We start from the raw sequence: 23,306 nt of genomic DNA on the forward strand, positions 1-23,306 counted from the left end.
ATACCAGTTGTTTGAACAGACACCACTATTTCCTAAAGGGTTCATCACTATCAAAGTTATATTCAAATGCCCGGGTATTTATTTATTGCAATCTTATATTATACAGGAAAAGGAATCAAATACAGCTATAGTGATTTTCTTGTCTACGGTGTTGTTTAATTTTTTTGCCTTTGATTGCGTTCGGCCAATAGTGCTTATGTTTTCTCAGAGGCATTATTACAGGCCAGAAATTTGTAAGAGTCCCAAAAAAAGTGTGTAAAAATATAAGTAAAAGGCACACTGTCACTGAGCAATACATACACACATGCAAATATACCTCTGACATATACCACAGTGCTGTATAAAGATCAGGGGTGCACTCACATGAGTCTGAGTCATATGTCTAGGAATTTTGGTTTAAAGGTCTGGATGTGTTTCTGAGTGATGGTGGAACATACCAAGTTTGGTTGAAATGTTTCCATGCGTTTCCTAATGACATACACACACACACACACACATACATACATACATACATACATACATACAAATATAGCTCTGACATATAGCACAGCGCTGTACAAAGATGACTGGTCCACTCACATGAGTCTCAGTCATATGTATAGCAAGCTTGGTTGAAATGTCTCCATGCATTTTTGAGTGATGGTGGAATTTACACACACACACGTACATCCATGTACGTGTATATAGATAATTGCATTAACACAAATAAATGACTCCACTGCATCAAAAAAGTAAACTGGAGTACCTAACACTGGGCCTAATTTATTAAAGCTCTCCAAGGCTGGAGAGAATACACTTTCACCAGTGAAGCTTGGTGATCAAGCAAATCTGGAATGGATTTCTTTAATGTCATTTGCTATTTGCTAGCAAATGCTTTGAATCCTGGACCAGATCCATCCCAGGTTTGTTGGATCACCCAGCTTCACTGGTGAAAGTGTATTCTCTCCAGCCTTGGAGAACTTTAATAAATCAGGTCCAGTGTTTCTCAGCCAGGATTCCTACAGAGGTTGCTGGGGGTTCCTTGAGCAATCGGCAATTTGGACCTCTCCTGTCTGTTACCAATGAATATTTATATCTGTAAGGGTCTTCACACTGACCATCATACTAATGCGAACTGTGGATATAGAAAATATAGCAGGAGTTCCCAAACACAGAAATTTACTTCACAAGTTCTCTTATGTTAAAAACCTTTAAGAAAGGCTGACCTAGGACATTCAGAAATTCAGACACCGTGGTCTAATTCCCCTCAGTTGTAAACAATAGTAAGTTTTGTTATGTTTACCCAAAGGTAATATAAACCTGAAAGTGCTAACTCTCATCTTCAAGCTTTTCTAGGTTCAGCGCCCTCAAATCCCAGCCACAAATGGCCAGGAGGAAGTTGATTGAGGAGTTTGTTTTTAACCAGCCATAGATACTTTCATAGGGGACTACCAGATCTCTTCATAAAGAGTACTTGTCACCTGCACCATGCTTTCACAGGGGGCTTATTGTGATATCAATAACAAAAAGCATAAAAAAAGAAACCTTTTAAAATATAGTTTAATAAAAATAAATACTAACACACTCCACACATTTTACTGTGCTCACCATGAGGCTTGATTTATTAAAGTTCTATAGGATGGAAGAAGATAGACTCATGGGTGAACCTGAATCCTGCAAACCTGGAATAGATTTCTTTCTTTTTGACATTAATTGTCAAATGTTTTCAATCCTGGACCAGAACTTTTCCAAGTTTGCTGGATTACCCAGGTTGATTTGGATAGAAAAATGGATAGATAGATAGATAGATAGATAGATAGATAGATAGATAGATAGATAGATAGTCAGTCTATCTATCTATCACAGCGGTCGCCCACCTTTCGGACCTCACGGACCACTAAATTCGTCATTTAAAATCCCGCAGACCTGCCTGACGAGGACTGTGGAGGCTCTGATTCATTGATCACCTCACGGTTAAATGAAGTATTACTATTGTTACCATTAGTTGCTTTATCTTTGGTATTACTAAAGAAATGCAAAATATTTGTTTGTTTTTTCTCACTCATTATGGGAATATTTTATTCAAATCTAAGACCAAACAAGAAATGATAGTCATCAAACTATTTGATGCCATTAAATATTCCAGTTAAAGAAAATACACAGATAAGGTCATACTTACCTAGAAAAGCATCTGAGAAATAAACAAATAAAATAAAACAATCCGATGAGAATCGGTATTCGTGGAGCAGAGTGACTGTTGTAATGGTGGAAACAATACTGAAGCGTACGGCTCGGTAACGGTTGCCTCATAGAACTTAACACTACACTGACGTCACGCTGCGCCTCCCTTGTTTTTTCGTCTCTAGTACAGTTCGTGAATTTAGTGCAATAAAGAGGCAAAAATTGTCATTCGAAATAAAAGAGTTTATTAGAATATTATTTTTGTTTTATGATTAATAAAACATAAAAATTGCAAATAATTTACAAATTGTTCTGTGGACCACCAGTGGTCAACTATGATATATACACACACACACACACACACACACACACACACACACACACACACAGTAGCTCATAAAATGATGTGACCAAAGCTGGGCTGATTTTTATTACTTTTATTTTGGTTTACATACACATACATGCCTAGGTCAATGCTAGGAAATCAGTCTTTGTGTTCTATGTAAATGAGCAGCCTGATAAAATTGCGGTTTTATCCGGGTAGCTCAATCTGACAGAACAGAAGCTGCAATGATATTTTGAATTGCCGCCCCGTCCTCTAAGCGTAGGCACGCTGACGACCCGAGAGCGCGCACGTCCAGGTTGTCAGGGAAACCAAGACGCACGGCCTGGTGATGGCGGAGGAGTGGAATCAGGATACCGGGGAAGCGGTGTACAGGTCCCGGGATCCCGTGAATAATCTAAGGATCAGGTAACGGATAAGTTGAAGCTGGTGAAGAGTGTTTATCGTTCGGCGTTTTGACTTACACGAATGTATTTGCAGGGTGCAGCTTCAGCGGGTGTCACCGGTCAGCGCTCTGGTTCAGAGGGTGCAGGAGGAGAAGGAGGAGGAGAAGGGAGACAGAGGAGACATCGCGCTCCGGACACTGAAATCCAGCCTCGGCACTGGTCATTATTATTACTAATATTATTCTTTGTAATCTCTCCTGGATTGTAAGCTCTTCGGGGCAGGGTCCTCTCCTCCTCCTGTGTCACTGTCTGTCATTTACAACCCCTGATTATTGTACAGCGCTGTGTAATATGTTGGTGCTATATAAATACTGTATAATAATAATGTGTCTAACCCATCACTGTCAGCACAACACATTCCATGCATCCTTTCATATGAAAGCTGGATAGGGAAACCCAAAGGTTGCGTGTGTTATGGCATACATGTTTTGCTTTAAACTAAATCTTTGAGTTTTCATTTTTTGCTGCATAAAGAAATGTCTTTCTTTTTTCTACAATAATAGGTGGATATCAACATGATGATGAAGAAGAAATTGTGATTTCTTGGCAAGAGAAGCTTTTTAGTGAGGTAATTTTTTTTTTTAATCTGTTAAATTTAAGCTTAATAACAATTGGCATCCTAGTTTATTCCATCGTAGTCTCATCAGAATGAGGTTTGTTGTTTTCAAATATGGTTTTTAATTCTTTTTTTATATCTATACCTTAAAGTGTAACTAAACCCACAATACTTATCTATCACAGTTTCATCATAATTGACGCCTACATCCTTCTTCTTTTCTTCCTGGATGTGATCTTCGGCCTGTCTTGATTACCAGTGCCAGGATGGCATAAGTCTCACTCGGGAATGTAGGAGTCCATTATCGGGAAGCCAGGGTGATCAGGCAGGGCTTTTATGCAGTAGGGACAGGCGATGCCCTTTCATTATTAAGCAACATTAGATTGTGAGCTCCTTTGTGGGACAGTTAGTGACATGACTATGGACTTTGTACAGCGCTGCGTAATATGATGGCGCTATATAAATACTGTGTAATAATAATAATAATAATAATTTTTTACCTGCCTGATTTCTTGTTCAAATTGTCAAATCACTGAGCTGCTCATGGATGTTTGACAGGATACCCAGCACAGCCTTTGTTTTATGGATAGGGGAACTAAAAGCGGCTTACTTTTTTAATTAGATTTGCTTTGATTTTATTACAAGTTTCTCTAAATGGTAGATCCAGCATGTTTTATATATTTTTTATTATAGCAATTGGTAATATATGCCATTTGTAATGGGTTAATTTTGGGTGAATGGTTTCAGGCTTTTCATTGATGTATTTGTATTGCCTTACTGCCTAATCATGCTTCATTTTAGCTGGAGACATATTTTTTATTTAGGTGTGACAACAAATTTAACTGATCTTGGTTGGAATATGTAAATTTCTAAAGTTCTGTTGTACATTGCTTGAATATAGAGAAGTCAAGGTGGATTGGTTGTGGGCTAAAAGAATAAAAGAAGAAACAAATACTTATTGGTTTTTGAATGGACTCACTTGTAGTTTATGAATATTTTGTATGTATTTCCAGTTTGAATATGAGCTATATAAAAATGAGGCTGCTTGCCGGACTCCTCTGGATCGTCAGTATCACCAGGACATACTGGCTATGGAACGCAGTGGTGGACGAAAGAATAGACGTATCTTTACCTATACAGACTATGATCGATACACCAACCTAGAAGAGGTATTTTTATCTTTATTAATATAAAATTATCATGGCAGTTTACACATAAAGGAATGTGTAAGGAATAGTCGTCTGGTTCCCCATATCAGTCTGATCATTTTATTCCAGGACTCCTTCAAATTTTGTGGTCTGCTCCTATTTTGCATAATTAAGATGTTAACAACCAAGCATCAATAAACTTGCCTTTTTTTCTCTATAAACACATGTGCCGGTCCACTTCCTAACCAACATCTACCCAATATCAGCTGATACGATATATAATGCTTCCATAGTGCAAAAAGCTCCTAATCTACCCTCTGATACTTACTCACCACTCAAGCACCCCTGTCCTTATCTCACTTGGTGCTTCTGGGTATTGGAAAACATAAGCCTCCACCCTTGTGACAGTGCTTAGATATAGTGGATAGGCTTCGGTTCATGATAGGGGGGTGATATCCCATTTATCTTCATTATTGAAATTCTCTAGCAGAATTGTTTGTGTGTCTCCTTTTCAATGACATGGGTAGATTTCTATGGGTATGTAAAGCCACAGTATATGTTTAATGCAGAAATAGATTCAAAAATGCGAAGTTCCAGTATTGACACTAATGTGTAGCACACATGTACAAAACTGGGCATAACAGCCTTATGGTAAAAAAATAAATTTAGAACAATTTTACTTTGACTCTTTCTCACACATTTCCAGGCCCTTTTAGATGCATCTTGGGAATTGGTGTTCCTGAACTAATAATCCCTCTATCTGCTTCTGGGCAGCCTTCATAACTTGTTAACGGGAAGTGGATCCAGTTATATAACATTTAGCTTTATAATGTCAGTTGTTTTTTTTTCACATTTTATTGTAAGCTTTCTGATTTGGGTAAAAATAGTTTATCATTTCTAGTAATAGATTGCCGTAGATTTAAAAAGCAACAATTGTGTATTTCACATCTGACTGAGAAATAAATGCTTGGCCATACTTGGCACAGACAATACTGTCTATAGGTACACTCTTATCTGGTGCCAGTAAATATTCTTGGTGCTGAAGCTTCATTGAATTGTATTATGTTTTCTTTAAATCAGTTACCTGCTTATGGGTATAGCTGTCATTGGAGAAACTTGGTGGTATTTACTGCAAGCCCTCTTCTGAAACTGTAGTTACCTGGTTGTGTCTGACTTCATTACTTTTAATTGCATACCTGGGGCAATTGTGCAGTGATAGACAGAGTTTCAAGATTCTGCATTTGTTCTGCCTCGGTTACTCAGAAGGCACTGATGTGAAGGTGCTTCAAAGAAAACAGGAATAGTTTTGTCTCTGTGGCAGAAAAGAGGTTGACATGTATAAACCTCCAACAATGAACTTTCTATAAAGTGCAAAACAGATAGTGAAAACAAACGCAGCCACCGCATCGAAGGTCTGGTTAGCTGAAATACATTGTTACATCACAAGTTCTTGTCTCTACTCAATCACTTTATAACACGATAATTTTTGTATACAGCACGCTCAGTCAGTAACTAACTCTGAAAAAGAGACCCCCTCATTCTTAGCAGAACGAATGGCAAATGTCAGAAGACGAAGGCAGGACAAAAGATCATTGTGAGTATTTAAAGCCAAGATACGTTAATACCACAGATTCCTAATAATAATTACCTATTGGATTAAATCATACCTGTAATGACCACTTTGTCTTTAACTTCTAGAGATGGAGCTGGCATGCATAATCGGCTTGTTATAATGGATCCGTCAGAAGAGTTTGTTAAAACTAATCATATATTAAATACTCCAGTACAGACTATGTACATCATGGCAGACCTTGGCCCCAGGGGAAAGTAAGATTTTTTTCATTGTCATATTTTTATAAAATGTATCATTTGCCTTTTAACCCCCTAGCGTTCTAATTCTGTCAGTTTTTTGATGCAAAAAGTGATCCTAATTTTTTTGCATAGAAATTTTTGTTTATATTCAGGGCCTGTAATTCTTAGGATTAACTCCCGGGTATGATAGTTATGTTTATTTATTATATTATATTCATAAATTATAATATAATACATAATAAAAATTATAATTTTAATTTTTAATGAAATAATGGACAACTATGTAATCTTAAATTAAAAATGTACTTTTATTTTTATTTCGTGTTGTGTGGTGTTTTTGTACTGTAAAAACCATTTTAAATTTCCCGCCCGGCCACACCCCCGAATACATCACCACTCGCATCACCCGGAAGATGACTCATCCTCCCGGTTGATGCGAGTGGGGATGTCCCGCCCTGCCTCACCCTGACGCTGGAGCTGCTGCTGTGCATCTCCAGGGAGATGCAAAGCACAATGCAGGACTTCTGCATTGTGCTTCGCATCTCACTGCTGATGCGAGCAGCGGCGTGGCTGGGACCCGGATGGTATTTAAAAGCAGATTACTCAGTAATGTGCTTTTAAATTTCCCGCCCAGCTATGTCCCTCAACAGACCAGCGCCCCGGCATCACAGCAGGACCATCCGATCGCTGCTGGAGCGCGGGGCAAAGGTAAGGGGGGCTTTTAAAGTAACCCTGAGTGTGACTCGGGATTACCGCTTTTTGATTGTAAAATCCACCCCGAGTCACACTCGGGATTACCGCTAGGGGGTTTAAATCTGTAAAAATACAAAGCGGTTTGTCATTTGCAAACACCTGTTTGGTTGCTTTTGACAGCACTGTTTTTCCAAGTTTTCCAAAATGATCACTATGTTCAAATGATTAGCTATATTTAAAAGACTGTCCAGTTTACTTTTAAACTTGCAGAATTTAAAACATACATACTTTTTTTCCCCTAATACCGATATCCACCACCCAGCATATTAATTTCTGCAGTCTAGATCAGTGTTTCTCAACCAGGGTTCTGTCGAAGGTTGCTAGGGGTTCCTTAAGCAATAAGCAATTTGTTAGTGCTTTGTTTGGTACCACTGACACGGACACTGACAGTTATGATTTTGGCTATCCGTTAAGGTGACAGGCTTCCCATTGACCACTAAGCCAATTTACTGTGAGCTATGGATATAGTAACTATAGCAGAGGTTCCCTGAAGACCTGAAAGTTATTTCAAAGGGTTCCCTCATGTTACAAATTGTAGAGAAACACTGCTCCAGAAGGTTTTAGGTCAATACCCCGTCACTTTGTTTTCAATACCTTATTACACTTCTCTGATGTGCACTCTTCGCTCTTCCCAGCATACTTCACAGCGCCCCCAAATATGCTACATTTTATTTTCCTTCCTGCAGCATTCTACCAATATCTCTGTGCAATTCCACCATGGTTATCTTTTTTTGGTTCACTTCTCTCAGAAATGTCCAAATTCTCCAGTCCCTCCAATTTTGTCTTAAATCTCAAATCCTTTTGGTTTGCTCTTTTAAAAATCCTCAGCCTCCATTTTCTGTGGCTCACAGTTCTCAGACATGTCCCCAGCTATCAGGCTGTCTGGCAAATCTTCACTGATATGTTTGATCTTATCCTCCAATTCCTGACACAGGAGTGTCCTCCTTCAGTTCTTGTGGCTCACCCTACCAGGTGTATACCCAGCCTCCAATTCCTCCAATTTTTCTTAAAAACTGAACATTTATTAATTCATTTTATAAACTAAACAGAGTCCTCCTGCACCAGTCCTGGGCTAACATGGGTACACTGTTCTAGAAATCATAAAGTAATTGTACCATATAAGAGCAACGTTTAGTAACAGCAAAAACGTATTTCCCTTTCCTGACGTATTTTGCCCCTCAGGGCTTCCTCAGGGGATTGTGAGACTTTAAAACAGGGGTGCCTACACTTTTTTGGCTTGCAAGCTACTTTTAAAATGACCAAGTCAAAATAATCTACCAACAATAAAAACTTGGATTTAATACCTCCTGTGTGCGGTAGAGTTTACTTTGAAAGGCAGGGCGAGATCTACTTGAGTTGCCTTTGTGACCTACCGGTAGATAGTGATCCACGTGTTGGGCACCCCTGCCTTAAAGGTTATAATGATACATAGTCTAACCAATATAATGTAATGGAAATTAAAGAATATACAGCAATTTAAAATGTAGAGATGTCCACATAGAGAGCTTACTTGGTAAGATTGCTGAAACTTTTGACTGAATAGAACAGGCGCCTTAAGGAGTTGTCAGAATATGCTTCTCATGATTTTTGACTCCAGCCTTCTCTACCTACAATGCTGTCACAATAATAATCAGAGTTTTATTTTTGGGAGTTGGAACCTCTTGAGGTTCAGTACTCTTATGCTGTATAATGATCTTGGATGAAAAGTGAAGCCATGAACCAGCATGTTATTTTTCCACTCGTGTTTCTAAGAAGAAAAAAAAACTTTCAATAATGTACCTAAATTCATTTTTTTCTGTATTGATTTCCAGACTGGGGTTCAAGGAAAATGAACATGTTCTTTGCACAATACGTGTAGATGGTAATGGAGTTATCACACTAAAGCCTGATGTCACAGGGACAAAAGGGCCCTACAGGTATATATACTCATATTTAAAGTATCATATGACTTCTTGGACGTGTCTGTTGGCTCCAACAGTGCACTTTCTGGCTAACAAATTTTTATGTTGGTAAATGGTTTTTTAGAGGTGTCTATTGAGATCACATTACAGTCATTAACATCCTTCATGTTCTTAGGTTGGAAGTGGAGAGTCTGAAGCGTGAGCTATGGAGATATTCTCTGCATCATATATCAGAGTCTGTCCAGAGGGAGGAGCAAGATCGGGAAGAGGCACTGTACAAAGATGTAAGGGGCAGTGAATGAAAAACAGGAAGGTTTCAGAAAAGTATATAGTTTGGTTCAAATCCCAAAGTTTTTATTCAGCAACAAAGATAATAGAGCCTATGAGTATAATTATAATATTAAGTCTGTGGCATAGTGTCCTAATAACTAGGACAAGGGGGGTGTATTTATAAATAATTCAACCTAGATTCACCGCTAAATTCTTTGGAATATATTGCAGTACTATTGTGACTTCTGTGCACCTTTGATAATTGGCCACTAGGTGGCAGAATGCATCATAGTTTTAATATGTATTGAAATGAGAAAAGGTAGAAGATCCTATTTAAATCCTGTGAGCAAACATTCAGCTGAAATGACAAGGGAATCATTTATAAATATACCCCACAGTGTACAAATGTAGTGCAATATTAAGTGTCAAGTTTAGTCAATAGCGCAATATGCGGCAAATAGATTGTTAAATATTATTTTAATAGTATTTTAACAATTGCCGCTATAATGATGATGAAGACGTGGACATATAAGAAAGGGTGTTCTTTACATCTCTGCATCCCTAGCAGTCTCTTAAATAGTATTTTTCAATTGTTGCTACTGATTGTATATTTTCTATGTGCACAACACCATGTAGTGGATAAAGGTAAAAAGTTTTTTTTCATTGCAAGGGAAGTAAAGTTTCATGTATTGGTATGACTCAGATCTTAGAAGTTTCAAAAGAAATTTAATAGCAACTCTAAAGTTTTCCCTTGAAACAGCTTGTGGTCTACATTGAGGATTTTAATGGAAACCACTAATAACCAAGATGTTATCTCTTAAGTAAAAACATTATTATTATTAAATAGGATTTATATAGCGCCAACATAATATGCAGCACTGTACATTAAATAGGGGTAGATTAAATAGACCTTGATCAGTCAAGTTTACAATCTAAGGTTTAGCAGTTTGAGGGGGGGGAGGTTTAATAGTGGAGAGTGGATACTATTTATGTCAGAGTCCTGCAGCAAGAAAAGCACTTAAAACCTAAAAATGCATCACTGTGCTTTGTAAATGTGCATCCACTCAGTCCCTAAGTATGCTGATCAGTCTGTCCCACTCTAATTCTAAGGTGGTGTTTTACTTTTTTATATATATATATATTTCCAAAATCTTCCTCTACCTGTCTCCAGAGACCACAAAACTCCTTGTTCACGCTCTTATAATCTCTCATCTGGATTACTGTAATCTCCTCCTCTCTGGTATTCCACTTAACCGACTCTCTTCTCTACAATCTATTATGAATGCTGCAGCCAGACTCCCATCCTTCCCACCGCTCCTCTTCTGCTGCATCACTTTGCAGATCTCTACACTGGCTTCCATTTCACCTTAGAATCAAATTCAAGCTCCTTTGCTTTGCCTTCAAATCCCCCCATAGTTCTTGTCCCCTTTACATTTCTGACCTGGTAAAAAATACTCCCCCAGCCGCTCTCTCTGCTCCTCCAATGACCTACTACTGACTTCCTCACTCATAACCTCATCACACTGCGGCACACACGGCTACAGACTAGAGCTGCCCCAACTCTCTGGAATGGTCTTCCTCGTCCTATTCGGCTTGCTCCTACTTCTGCTCATTTAAAAGAGCACTCAAAACTCATTTTTCAAACTTGCTTACCCATCTTCTTCTGTCTTTTGGAACTGTCACTACCTCCCACCACTACATATCCCCCTCCTATTGTGTGTAAATTCCCCCACCTACTAGAATGTAATGTTTTTGGGGCTGGGTCCTCTCCTCCTGTGGCACTGTCTGTATTCGGTACAATGTAATTTAATGTACAGCACTGCGTAATATGTTGGCGCTATATAAATCCTGTATTAATATTAATAATAATAATAAAAATATATACCCTATCAATTTTTTTCTCTATAATTAATTCCCATTTGAGGTAAACTTGAGCTAAAGTATCTCTGCCATTGTAATCTTAAAATGCCTTATTTACTTATTCTTCTCTCTACCATTTTAATTTCAAGTTTAGGCTAATAGGAAAAGTGCCTGCATTGGCTACTGAAAGAGGGAAAAGTGGCAGAAAATGGGTGATTGACACAAGTGATATCTCCAGTGTTTCCTATGTATCTATTTCATCACATTGACAGAAATTATTATATATCACTGCAGATTGTAGCTGAGATAAAACGTAATTGATGAAAGGAGAGCCATACTTGATAAGTGTCCTCACTGCTCACTCCTCCACATGTCCCTGGCATTTAGGTTTATTCTTTAGGATGTGTCAGACAAAACAATTTCCAAAAAGTGTTTCTTGGGCGCTTACATTGTTGACTTTTTTAGTGCTTAAAAAGCATATTCTTCAATGAAAAGCTTATTTTTTTTTAAAGTGTTTGTTATTTTGTAGGTATTTACTATCACAATGCTTCTTTTTCAGCTTTATGGCAGACATAAAGAATATCTGAACAGTCTTGTGGGCTCAGATTTTGAAATGGTAAGATATTGTGTAATTATTAATTTGTATAATTTAATCTATTGATATTACAGCAAATTCTGTAACAGACAGGCTTGCATAGTGTAAACTTTCTAGTTTCTGACATTACTACTGAATACACAGGTAGTCCCCGGGTGAAGGAGCTTCCCCGCTCCCTCCTGTGCAGGGCAGAGGCTTTGCAGAAGAAATCTTTTGCTAAACACAGCTGAGACTGAGCTCTTCTGCATCTTCTTTTAACTCATTAAAGACCAAGACAAACCCTGCAGTTATTTATTTTTGCATATCAAAGAACAGCTTGCTCCAGAAGTTAATAAATGTCTAGGCTCCATAAAGATTTTTTTTTGTTTTGTTTGTGAATAACTCACAGTGTGGATTTTACACAGTAACTGATACCATGCTGTCTAATAATATGTTGCGACAAACATCTGTCCTAATTGCATTTATTAAAATAATGTACCTGTCCAGACTTGCATACAAATTCAACTTAAGAACAACTTAAGAAATGCCCAGAAGTTCTGTCAGATTTGTTATTTCTGTGTCCCCTATTGCAAGTTTTCATTCACTTCCAGTCTGGTAAATGGTTGTTTACCCAAAAAAGATGAGACTGGGCCTGAATTATGAAAGCTCTATCAAGTCTGGATACACTTTCTTCTGTGATCCTGGGTGATCCAGCAAACCTGGAATGGATGAATTTAAAGTAATTTGCTGTTTGCTAAGTTTGTTTTGCAGATGTTTTGAATTCTGAACCAGATCTATTCCATGTTTTCCGGATCACCCAGCTTCACTGATGAAAGTTTATCCACTCCAGCCTTGGAGAGCTTTCATAAATCAGGCCCAATCTTTCTAACAGAGCTGTGTACAGTAGTAAAAACTGACTGGGGTTTTAACCTTTCCCCATTCTATTGTAGGGTTAGATACTCTTTAATGATTTGATACGTCTTTTTATTAAGAGACCGTTTGAGTTTTCTGAGCATTTATTTAGGAATGAGCTTGCACTTCAGAATTATCACTGAACCTAGAAGAATTTTATGCACAGATATGTTCATTTTCACAGGGGAACATTTTTATTAATGCAGTTTCATACAGAAAATTAAAAAATACCTGCTTTGTTGTCCTAATTTTACTAATATATTTCTAGCCACCAGCTGGTACTATGAGAGTCTTCATCAATGGCGAAATTGGTAAGTGAATGAATATATTTGTGTGCACATGTGCTTCATGATGTATTTAGTTGTGTACGTCAACCTCCCATGCATTAAAGTCTACGTACATCCTAACCATAGACTTCTCCTTTTTTTCCCTATTCTATTAAATACACCATGGGACATTTTTTCTTTTATACATTTAATATTTAAAAATAAACACTGTTATGCCAGAAATCTGGTTGACAACTTCCTGTGCTCCTGTACTATGGGTACAATGAGGTGGGAGGAGAAGTCTTTGACTTCTTTGTAATCCATTAGGAAAGATGTAAGCAGGGCCAACACCATGTGCTTCAGTATTAGGAGCACAGTATATATCTGACAGATTAACCATTCTTTTTTCTTTACTGACATGTGTAAAAGGTTAAAACATTGGCAAATGTATAAAATATTATGTTATATGTTGTTTTTTTTCCCTTGACTTACACTTTAAGAAAGGCACTCAGACAGTGCTTGCTGTGTTGTAGGTAAAATATAATTGAATAATTATTTTTGTTATTATTATTAAATGTTATTACATTTTAATTAGAAAGTATCAACATATTACACAGCACTATATAAAAAAATAGGGATTGCAAATGGAAAACCTGCATAATTAATTCATGCAAACAATGAGACAGGAGGAGGAGAGGAACCTTTCTAGTTGCTTATTAGGTGATCTCATTTTGACAGTTTTTACTGTAATTTGTCACTACCACCTTTTATTATCCAGGCCCTCTTCTGTGTGTTTTGCAAACTTTTAGTATTGAAAAAGTAACAAGTCTGGCTATCTAAGATGGAATATATAGGGTTACTTAATGCAATGCTTCTCAAAGCATGAAAATGTGTGTGTTGGTACATTCTGGTTTGGATTCCCTACCCACAATGGTCTGCAGTGTTTGGCACTCTGAAGTATGATCAACCAAACACTAGCATAATTATTCCAATATCATTTTTGTATAGGACTCAAGTACCAGATTTTACCAGCAGGTGGTGACATTTTCTCCTCACATTCACCTTTGTTTTCACCTCACATTCACATCTAAAAATATTCTTACAGGGAAGATCTTGATGCTCTCTATTAAAACACTGCTGGTTCTGTTAAAGTGTTGGTTATGTTTCTTTTTTTTTTTTTTTTTTTTACTTTAGTGTCTGCTCAGGGATATGAATGTGACAACATCTATGTGCATTTCTTCTTGGAGCTGCCCAAACGTAAGTATCTAGTACAGAACATAGGTACTTTGAGGAATGTGTTTAAATATTAAAACTAAAATCCGAGGTGAACCAATGTTGTATAACTATAAGTGGCATGTATATTGGTATTGTTGGTATGATTTGTGTATTTCTTCCAGCATATAACTTTGTCTCTTAGCAGGGGATTCCTGTAATAAAGACCAGTAATGTGTGGAGGTTGAATCGTCTTCTATCTCCTGTAGTTTTCTGCAGGGTCCCTCTCACAGCTCTGCTGTGTAATAATGTCAGCCATCAGTCATTGTCAGTATTTTCAGTGCGCATGTCGCTATTTCTTTTTACAATTTATTTGGTGCTCACAAAGTGGATTTATGTATTTTGTGGTTTTTGAGGAGTATATTTAAAGTTTTTGTTCCCTGAGTACAGCTGTAAAGTAGACTCAAAATTAAATTTGCTGCCCTATAGGTAATATTCGATAATGTTATTTTGCAACATCTTGAAAAATCCACCTTTGTGCATTTACAATGGACATATTTCTAGGTACCTCTATTCCTGTATCTTCACATGTGCTTATCTGTATGCTGCCTTTTGATTACTCCACCTGCCAATAAATTATGTATTGGTTCTTTAAAGCACGATTTTTAAGGGGTGCATCTGACACAAAAAAGAAAAGCTCCACACCTCTACCAAAATGGTAATGGCCTTACTGAAATTAGCTGAGGGGTTCCTATTGGCAATACTGTTATCCATTCCTTGAACCTATTATTCTCCAGGATTAACTTACACACCAAAGGACCCTTTAAACTTTTTCTATTTCTTGTTTCTGGTATAGGAACGGTAATAAGATCGTTTTTAGCCCCCAGAATTACACATCCCACAAAAATACACATAATTTATTGATCATTTTTACATTATCTGCTAGGCCAATAGATCTTTAATATGCTGGGTACTAGAAGTTTATGTCTCGGAAATATACTAATTTAGTGCCTGAAGTTATAGTGTGAAATAACAAACAAAAGTAAAACTGTAAAACCATAATGTGGTATTCACCATAAAGTGCCTGATTTTTTTACTTGTTTTTGCAGATTGGTCAAGTCCTTCTTTCCAGGATCTCTCAGGAGTGACTCAGAGCTGTACATCTAAAACCTTAGAATGGGTAAATGTCTTTTGACACCTTTTGTACATTTTTTGTATTCTTGTATTGTTCACCAAAAGCAGACGTAGTGCTAATGTGACAGACATCTACTGCATCAATACTCTGAGATCTCCTTATTTCTACTGTTAGTTGTTACATTGATATCCTATTACTGATTATTAAAATTGCAAATAAACACAAACACAAAATGTAAGTATTTTAATACTTACATTATGTGTTTTTCTGTTTTTTCTTTCCAAATATTATTTTTTATTGTGCTTTTAAAAATGTGACTACTCCACGAGGGGTCAGTTCTGTAGCACAACCCTCTCCTTTCTTTCCATCATAGCCCTCCCTTGGAAATGTTCAATTTTGCTCTGTGCTAGTCTGATCTAGTTATTTAGGGCTGTGAACTGCTACTGTTGTATGAATATAAAAAGTATAATTTCTGTGACACATATCCTTGTCATCATGACCAAAGCTTAGTCACATAATATCCTATGAAGTGGAAGTTCAATAACTTTGAACTTTGATTGGAACCAGGTTGACATATGAGAAAACTTTGAGAAAAGTTTCACAGTAATGTTGCAGAACTTTTTTAGTGTTTTGTGTTTTTTGTTATTTTTGGGTAAATGGACACATTTTTGAAATACAGATTCTCAATGGTAGAACCCTAGAAATAATATTAGAAAACCTTCTATCCATAGGTAATTACAACTCAGGTTGTTGTTATAGTAGTAAAGGAAAAAGGAATATGGCATACCTAGCATCATTGATACCCAGTGTGGATGATTTTTGAACACCTCTCCTCCTCCTTCATTGCAAAGAGAAATAAAGTAAAGAACCACCCTTGTCTATTTGCCCCTAGGCCTGAACTATTTTGGTTTTTCTTGCAGTAGAAAAAAGTCCCTCTGCAGACAAATCAACTCGGATAACAATTTATTAAAGGTCTTCCTGAATGGCAACCTGCACGAGAATTGTATCTATGTCACAGCAGCACAGTGACTCAGTGGTTAGCACTCTGGCCTTTGCAGTGCTAGGTCCCAGGTTTGAATCTCTGCCAGAACACTATCTGCATGGAGTTTGCAGGTTCTCCCCATATTTGTGTGGGTTTCCTCCGGGTACTCTGGTTTCCTCCCACGTTCCAAAACATGCAGTTAGGTTAATTGGCTTCCCCACAAAATTGACCTTAGACTGTATCAAAGACATATGACTATGGTAGAGACATTAGATTGTGAGCCCCTTTGAGGGCCAGCTAGTGACATGACTATGGACTTTGTACAGCTCTGCATAATATGTTGGCGCTATAAAGATACTGTGTGGTAATATGTCTTTATTTTTTCTTAGTTTTTTTCTGTTTCACTGTCAAAAATCTTGAAATTAATCTCTTTATATGCTATATTTTCAATCCTAGATACATTTCCATGTTTTAGTCCTTAGTCCTTATTCGTTATTATCATCCTTCTTTTTAAGGACAATGTGGCCTATTTCTGCTATCCATTTAGCTTTGAGATTTTCCTCTCTGAGGAGGTGGAGGCTGAAGGTGAGTGGAAGAAAAAGTAAGAAGAAATCTGGTTATTTAATAAGCCAAAAATATATGTATAAATGTTTTTTTTTTGTTTTCAGAGGTGCCCCAGTGGCCAGTTCTTTACTTTGAAGTCCTCTCTCTGGACTTTTGGCAAAGGTATCGAGTTGAAGGATATGGATCTGTTACCCTTCCAAATTCCCCAGGCAAGTAAAAGAAGTGCAGTGTTTATTCTCTGCCAAATGTATATATAAATAGGTAATGGACAACAGTCTGAAAAAATACAAAATATGTATCAATGTATACCATGGCAGAGTTATTACAAAATCAGTAGGCACATTGCTAAAATTTTAAATTTAGTTCTGTTCTAAAATCAGTAATGTACTGAACTGAAAAGTGAATTTAGTCCATAACTTATAAACAAGGGCTAGGCATATAGTGTTTAAATTATTTTAACAAAATCACCCTTTTTTTTTAAATATACTTCAACAAATGCACAAATAATTAAACAAAAGGACTGGGGTTCTCACCAAAGCCTGTAGCCTCATGAATTGTAGACAAGATGTATAAAATAGACTTCTGTTGTATTTTACGCAAAGGCATGCATGAGATTCCTGCACAAACATGGCGACCTGTAGAACTTGGAACAGTGTCAGAGCTCAGAAGGTTTTTCATTGGGGGATCCCCAGAACTGGAGGACATAACGTACGTCAGAACACCTGCAACTTTCCAGGTAGAGTATATTTTAATGTGTAATGTAGTTGGTAAACTTTTGTCGTTTGTTAAATTATTTCCATGGAGATTCTTCTTTTGGAGTGATTATGCAAGTATGTGTGTATACAATGAGGGAAAGTAGTGTTTGATCTCCTGCTGATTTTGTACATTTGCCCTCTGACAAAGAAATGACCAGTCTATAATTGTAATGGTAATGGCTGTGAGAGACAGAATAACAACTAAAGAACCCTCAAAAAACCCAGTGCTCAAAAGTCAGAGCTTAATGTGCATTGTAAGTGTTGTGAGTGAGAGAAGTGTTTGATCCCTTCGCAAAAGATGACTTTGCACTTGGTGGCAAACCCCTTGTTGGCAATCACAGAGGTCAGACATTTCTTGTAGTTGGCCACCAGGTTTCCACACATCTTAGGAGGGATTTTGTCCCACTCCTCTTTGCGGATCCTCTCCAGGTCAGTAAGGTTTCGAGGCTGATGCTTGGCAACTTGAACCTTCAGCTCCCTCCGCAGATTTTCTATGGGATTAAGGTCTGGAGACTGGCTAGGCCAATCCAGGACCTTCATGTGCTTCTTCTTGATCCACTCCTTTGTTGCCTTGGCCTTGTGTTTTGGGTCATTGTCATGCTGGAATACCCATTTACGACCCATTTTCAATGCCTTGACTGAGGGAAGGAGGTGCTCACCCCAGATTTGACGGTACATGGCCCCATCCATTTTCCCTTTGATGAGGTGAAGGTGTCCTGTTCCCTTAGCAGAAAAACACCCCAAACCATAATGTGTCCACCTCCATGTTTGACGGTTGGTAGGGATGGTGTTCTTGGGGTCATATGCAGCATTCCTCCTCCTCCAAACGTGGCGAGTTGATCCCAAAGAGCTCAATTTTGGTCTCATCTGACCAATGCTTTCATCCAGTTCTCCTCTGGATCATTCAGATGTTCATTGGCAAACTGCGGACAGGCCTGTACATGTGCTGTCTTGAGCAGGGGGACCTTGCGGGCTCTGCAAGATTTCAGGCCTTCACGGCACAGTGTGTTACTAATTGTTTTCTTGGTGACTATGGTCCCAGCTCCCTTGAGATCATTGACTAGTTCCCCCATGTAGTTCTGGACTGCTTCGTAACTGTTCTCATTATTGCAACTCAACAAGGGGAGATCTTGCATGAAGCCCCAGATGGACGGAGGTTGACAGTTATTTTGTGTTTCTTCCATTTGCGAATTATCGCACCAAGTGTTGTCACCTTCTCACCAAGCTGGTTGGCGATAGTCTTGTAGCCCAGTCCAGCCTTGTGTAGGTCTACAATCTTGTCCCTGAAATCCTTAGACAGCTCTTTGGTCTTGGCCATGGTATCTAGTTTGAAAACTGATTGATTGAGGTACTGTAGCAAGCTTGGATTAGGAGCACTCCCCTACAGAGGGTGCTCCTAATCTCAGCTCATTACCTGCATACAGCGAAGACACATGGGAGCCTGAAATCTTACTAGTTGATAGGGGATCAAATACTTATTTCACTCATTACAATGCACATTAAGCTCTGACTTTTGAGTTTTTGAGGGTTCTTAAATCTATTTACAGGTGCATGTTTTAGTTTTAGCACACATACAATCATCTAGAAGATTAGCATGTAAAGGATACCCTGTAAGTGTTAACAGGTAAAAATGAGATGTTAATGTATCATCTATTACAACTTACCTGCAGGGAGAACGGCTGAGTCGCTTTGGATTCAGAACAGAGACCACTGGCAAGGTGACATTTCGTTTTCACACTATGCACCAGTCAAGGTAAGCAAAAAGCAATTTATACAAGAGTTGGATATGTTTGAAAAGATGAATAAGAACTGGAGTCTACTTTTTCTTTGCTGATTCCAGCTATGTAATGATGTAAGTCCGGGCCTAATTTCACCAACTTTTGAAATGTCAATGTGATTCTCTACAAGCATAAAAGTACAAAGACAAACACAAAGCAACCTAGCATATCCAATTTCAAGGTGCCAAAGAGTGGCTACACAGTTGACAAATAGTTTCACTTACTGAAAGTGGTTTCAAATGCTTAAGATTGCCCAGAGGGGGGCAATTGAAGGGGAGCCTGGGGCATGTAACCTATCAAAGTCACATGGTTGGCTCTCAACCAAGCACTGAGCTTTTTTTTTTCTTCATTCAGCAGAAAGATCCCTGCCCAGTTCAGTTAACTGCACGCTGATGCCCCAATCTTTATGAATAAGATGGAGGCAGTATGCAAAGTGAAGCAGGAAGTTAGGGATAGCTGTTAGCTGTATCCCCTCTCCTCCAATAGGATTTATTGTGTGAGCCTGAATCCTTTTGCTAAAATGATAGGTGGTTACCATAGGGCTGGACCATCAGTCATTTGTGGAGCACCTGTAACAAATAACCATTTAGGCCTGACCCCCGCATGGTGTAGTGCTGGAACCTCAGTTCTTGTGTGGAACTTTTTTAATACCCTTCTGCATTATGATTATTAGGGAAGTACCACAACATCAACTGTTATTTCATCAGTACTTCCTATAAGTACAGCAGCCTTGTTCAGAAATTGCATAACAAATCCAGTTCAGGACTTCTTTATTAGATTTATTTTTGAAGAAGGTCTGTTAATGCCAGGACTCTAAAATATATAACAAATGATGTACAAAGTTTTTAGAACTTATTTTTGCAACCTATTACACTTTGAGAAAATAAACTAGTTTACAGGATTCTTTGAAATGACTGCATAGAAAGTCAGCTGTCTTTTAAAACTATAGCCCTATATATACTATACCTTAATTAAGTTCTGTCCTGCAGAAACACTGACATGACCCCGCAGAAATGCTACAAAAATCTGTTTTTATATAAACTAAATAATATTAGGTTTAGCATTGTTTTGTGTTGTGCATAATTGTAATCTATTGCCTCTCTAACTTGTTGTTTTATTAATCTGTTTATGTATTGTTTGCTTCTTAGGGCCTTTCTTGACAGCAGTTCTCTGAGGAGAAAAATGCAAAGTGTGTTGGATCGCCTGGGAGGCACCAGTCAGCAAAGCTCTATTCTCAATGTCCTTGGTCTGTATTTCAATTTATAGACTTTTATATGTTAAACTAGGCCACCTAGTGGTCATATCTGTTGTAGCAGATTGTACTTTTATTGTTAAAGCATGTTAAAAACAGTTTCCTCTTACTACATGAGGCCCATAGCTATCACAATTATAGTGATTGGCCAAGTTTGCTCGGGCTTCCACAACAACCAGCTCTTGTCCCCTATCGTAGCTACACATTTTGATATGTTTGACACTATTATACGAGTGGTTTTCAAATTCCAGCAGATGCAAACACTCCAATCTACTAAAAACAATTTAAATACACTCCCCCCATGACTGCTGTGCAATGGTAATAAATTATAAGCTCTATCCTTGGAACAGAACTGGACCTTTTCTAAGCAGCCTCCTTGTATTCAGTTTATGTTGGCACCAAGTGCTCAAAATAGGTTTGTGTATATAACCTATGCTAATTGTAATGTAATATTTTCTTTTATTTATGAATGTATAACTAGATATGCAACTTTTTTTTTTTTTTTTAGATGCTTTCCAGAGAGCACGACGACGCATGCAGCTGGCTAGAGAGAGCCTACCGAAAGCCATTTTGACCACTTCAAAGCCACCACTTGAGCACTCAACAGCCTAAAACAACTGTTTTCAGGAGCCATTTCAGCCTGAAGAAAGGCTTATAAATGTGTGTGTATATATTATAAATTTTATAAAGATATTTTGCCTTACGTTGTGTGTACAGCTATCCAATATAGATATACAAACTGTTTGATTTGTATGCATCTCTTTTTATACTTTTTATTATTAAAATTCAAATATGGAAACTGTCTTTCCCACGTGTGACAATGTTATGAGTGATCAAGTCATTAGTAGGTCATAGGAGGGAAGAGAGCGACTTGAGGAGTATTTTTCTATGAGGTCAGAAAGGTAACTGGGACAAGAACTGTGGAGATATTTGAAGGCAAAACATAGGAGCTTGAATTTGATTCTAAGCTGAAATGGAAGCCAATGATTAGTTCCATTCACAATATCACCAAATACAGAATACTATTCAAAAATGCTGGCCCGGGGCGTGGCTTGATGGCGACGGAGTAGGACGCTGGTCTCCTAGCTCCGTATCCCGCCTGGGGTTTCCTGCATGTGTAAGCGCTCCGGCGCCTTTCTTCTTACTCTCATGGGGCCAAAAGTGAAGGGGGCACAGAAGGGACGCCCCGGAGGGGGAGATCCCCCCACCGGAGGCATCCCAGGCTTCTTCCCCGCGGGAGGCCGCGGGGACCGCGACAAGGCCTCAAAGCCAGGGGCTAGATTTTTGCCTGCATCCGAGAAGCAGGCACCGTCGGCGCGGTGCTCCCCTCAGAAGCCCGGAGTGCAGCAGGATGCACCTGATCCAGATCCAGAGGCCTCCTCTACCTTTTTACAAGAGGTACTTCCTGACTCCCCCATTACTAGCCCCTGCATGCTGCCCTCTTTAGAGGCCTCCCTAAACCAAAGCCCAGCTAGTACTGATCCTGAAGAGGAATGGGATTGGAAAGCCCACCTACGTGCCTTGCCCACCAAGCAAGATCTCGAACACAGTATAGGGCGCCTTGAAGCAAGCTGCAAGACGGAGTTCCACGCCATACGCGAGTCCGTTCAACAAGTTACTAATGCCACCGCAGCTCTACAGACCCAATGCGCTGATCTTTCTTCACAAGTTGTTTCCCATGCGGCTGCTTTGGAACGCCATGAGATGCAGATTAATATGTTGTATCTGACCGGAAAAAGCCCGGGTCCAGATGGATTTACTCCACGATTCTATAAGCTCCACGCTTCTAATCTTATCCCCTTTATGACCAAAGTGTTTTCTTCTGTTTCTGTTGATACGCCGTTCCCTCCCCAGAGTTTGGAAGCACATATTACAGTTCTCCCCAAGCCTGGCAAAGACCATACGGTTTGTTCTAACTATAGACCTATATCATTGATTAATGTGGATGCAAAAATTTTTTCCAAATTGATTGCCAATAGATTGTCCCCACACATGCCATCATTGATCCATAAGGATCAAACTGGGTTTATTTATGGAAGGGAAGCCAGGGATAATACTATTAAGACTCTCCTGCTGACCCAGTTCGCTAAATCCTCAGGTACCCCCGCGTGCTTACTGTCAATAGACGCTGAAAAAGCCTTTGACAGGGTTAGTTGGCAGTTTATGTATTCGGCGTTACGTCAGGTGGGCATGGGCCCCTGCATGGTCTCTAGAATTGCACACTGTACTCTTCCCCCAGAGCTCGGGTGCGGGTTAATGGCACTCTCTCGGATACCTTTCAAATCAAGAACGGCACGAGGCAAGGGTGCCCCCTCTCCCCTTTACTTTATGCCTTAACCATGGAACATCTGGCTGTGGCATTACGCCACAATCCAGATGTAAAAGGGATCCGGGTGGGTGATACACATTATAAAATTTCTTTATATGCAGACGACCTCTTGATATATATAACTTCCCCCCATGTCACGATACCTTCCATTCTGAAGGAACTTGCTGAATTTGGTACATATAGTAATTTCAAGGTCAATTATTCTAAATCCGAAATCCTTAATGTCACCTTGGACTCTTCTCAAATGTCAGCTGTGTGTTCCAATGCGCCTTTCCGGCTTTGTTCTGAGGCCATCAAA

The 23,306-nt window shown here is 38.6% G+C and overlaps 1 protein-coding gene across 1 annotated transcript; it reads left to right on the top strand.

The window, feature by feature from the left end:
- Nucleotides 1-2,819: 2,819 nt before the first annotated feature.
- Nucleotides 2,820-21,483, top strand: MKS1 (MKS transition zone complex subunit 1). The gene is made up of 18 exons (XM_072428929.1): nt 2,820-2,911; nt 2,984-3,108; nt 3,453-3,517; nt 4,519-4,674; nt 6,150-6,247; nt 6,352-6,480; nt 9,030-9,134; nt 9,295-9,403; nt 11,809-11,865; nt 13,004-13,046; nt 14,196-14,258; nt 15,323-15,393; nt 16,846-16,915; nt 16,999-17,103; nt 17,497-17,630; nt 19,320-19,402; nt 20,576-20,673; nt 21,188-21,483. The coding sequence occupies exons 1-18, from the start codon at nt 2,835-2,837 to the stop codon at nt 21,289-21,291; spliced, it is 1,692 nt and encodes a 563-aa protein (XP_072285030.1). The 5' UTR covers nt 2,820-2,834; the 3' UTR covers nt 21,292-21,483.
- The last annotated feature ends 1,823 nt before the right edge of the window (nt 21,484-23,306 follow it).

Source organism: Pyxicephalus adspersus, chromosome 1, assembly GCF_032062135.1.
Source record: "Pyxicephalus adspersus chromosome 1, UCB_Pads_2.0, whole genome shotgun sequence".
Classification (NCBI taxonomy): Eukaryota; Metazoa; Chordata; class Amphibia; order Anura; family Pyxicephalidae; genus Pyxicephalus; species Pyxicephalus adspersus.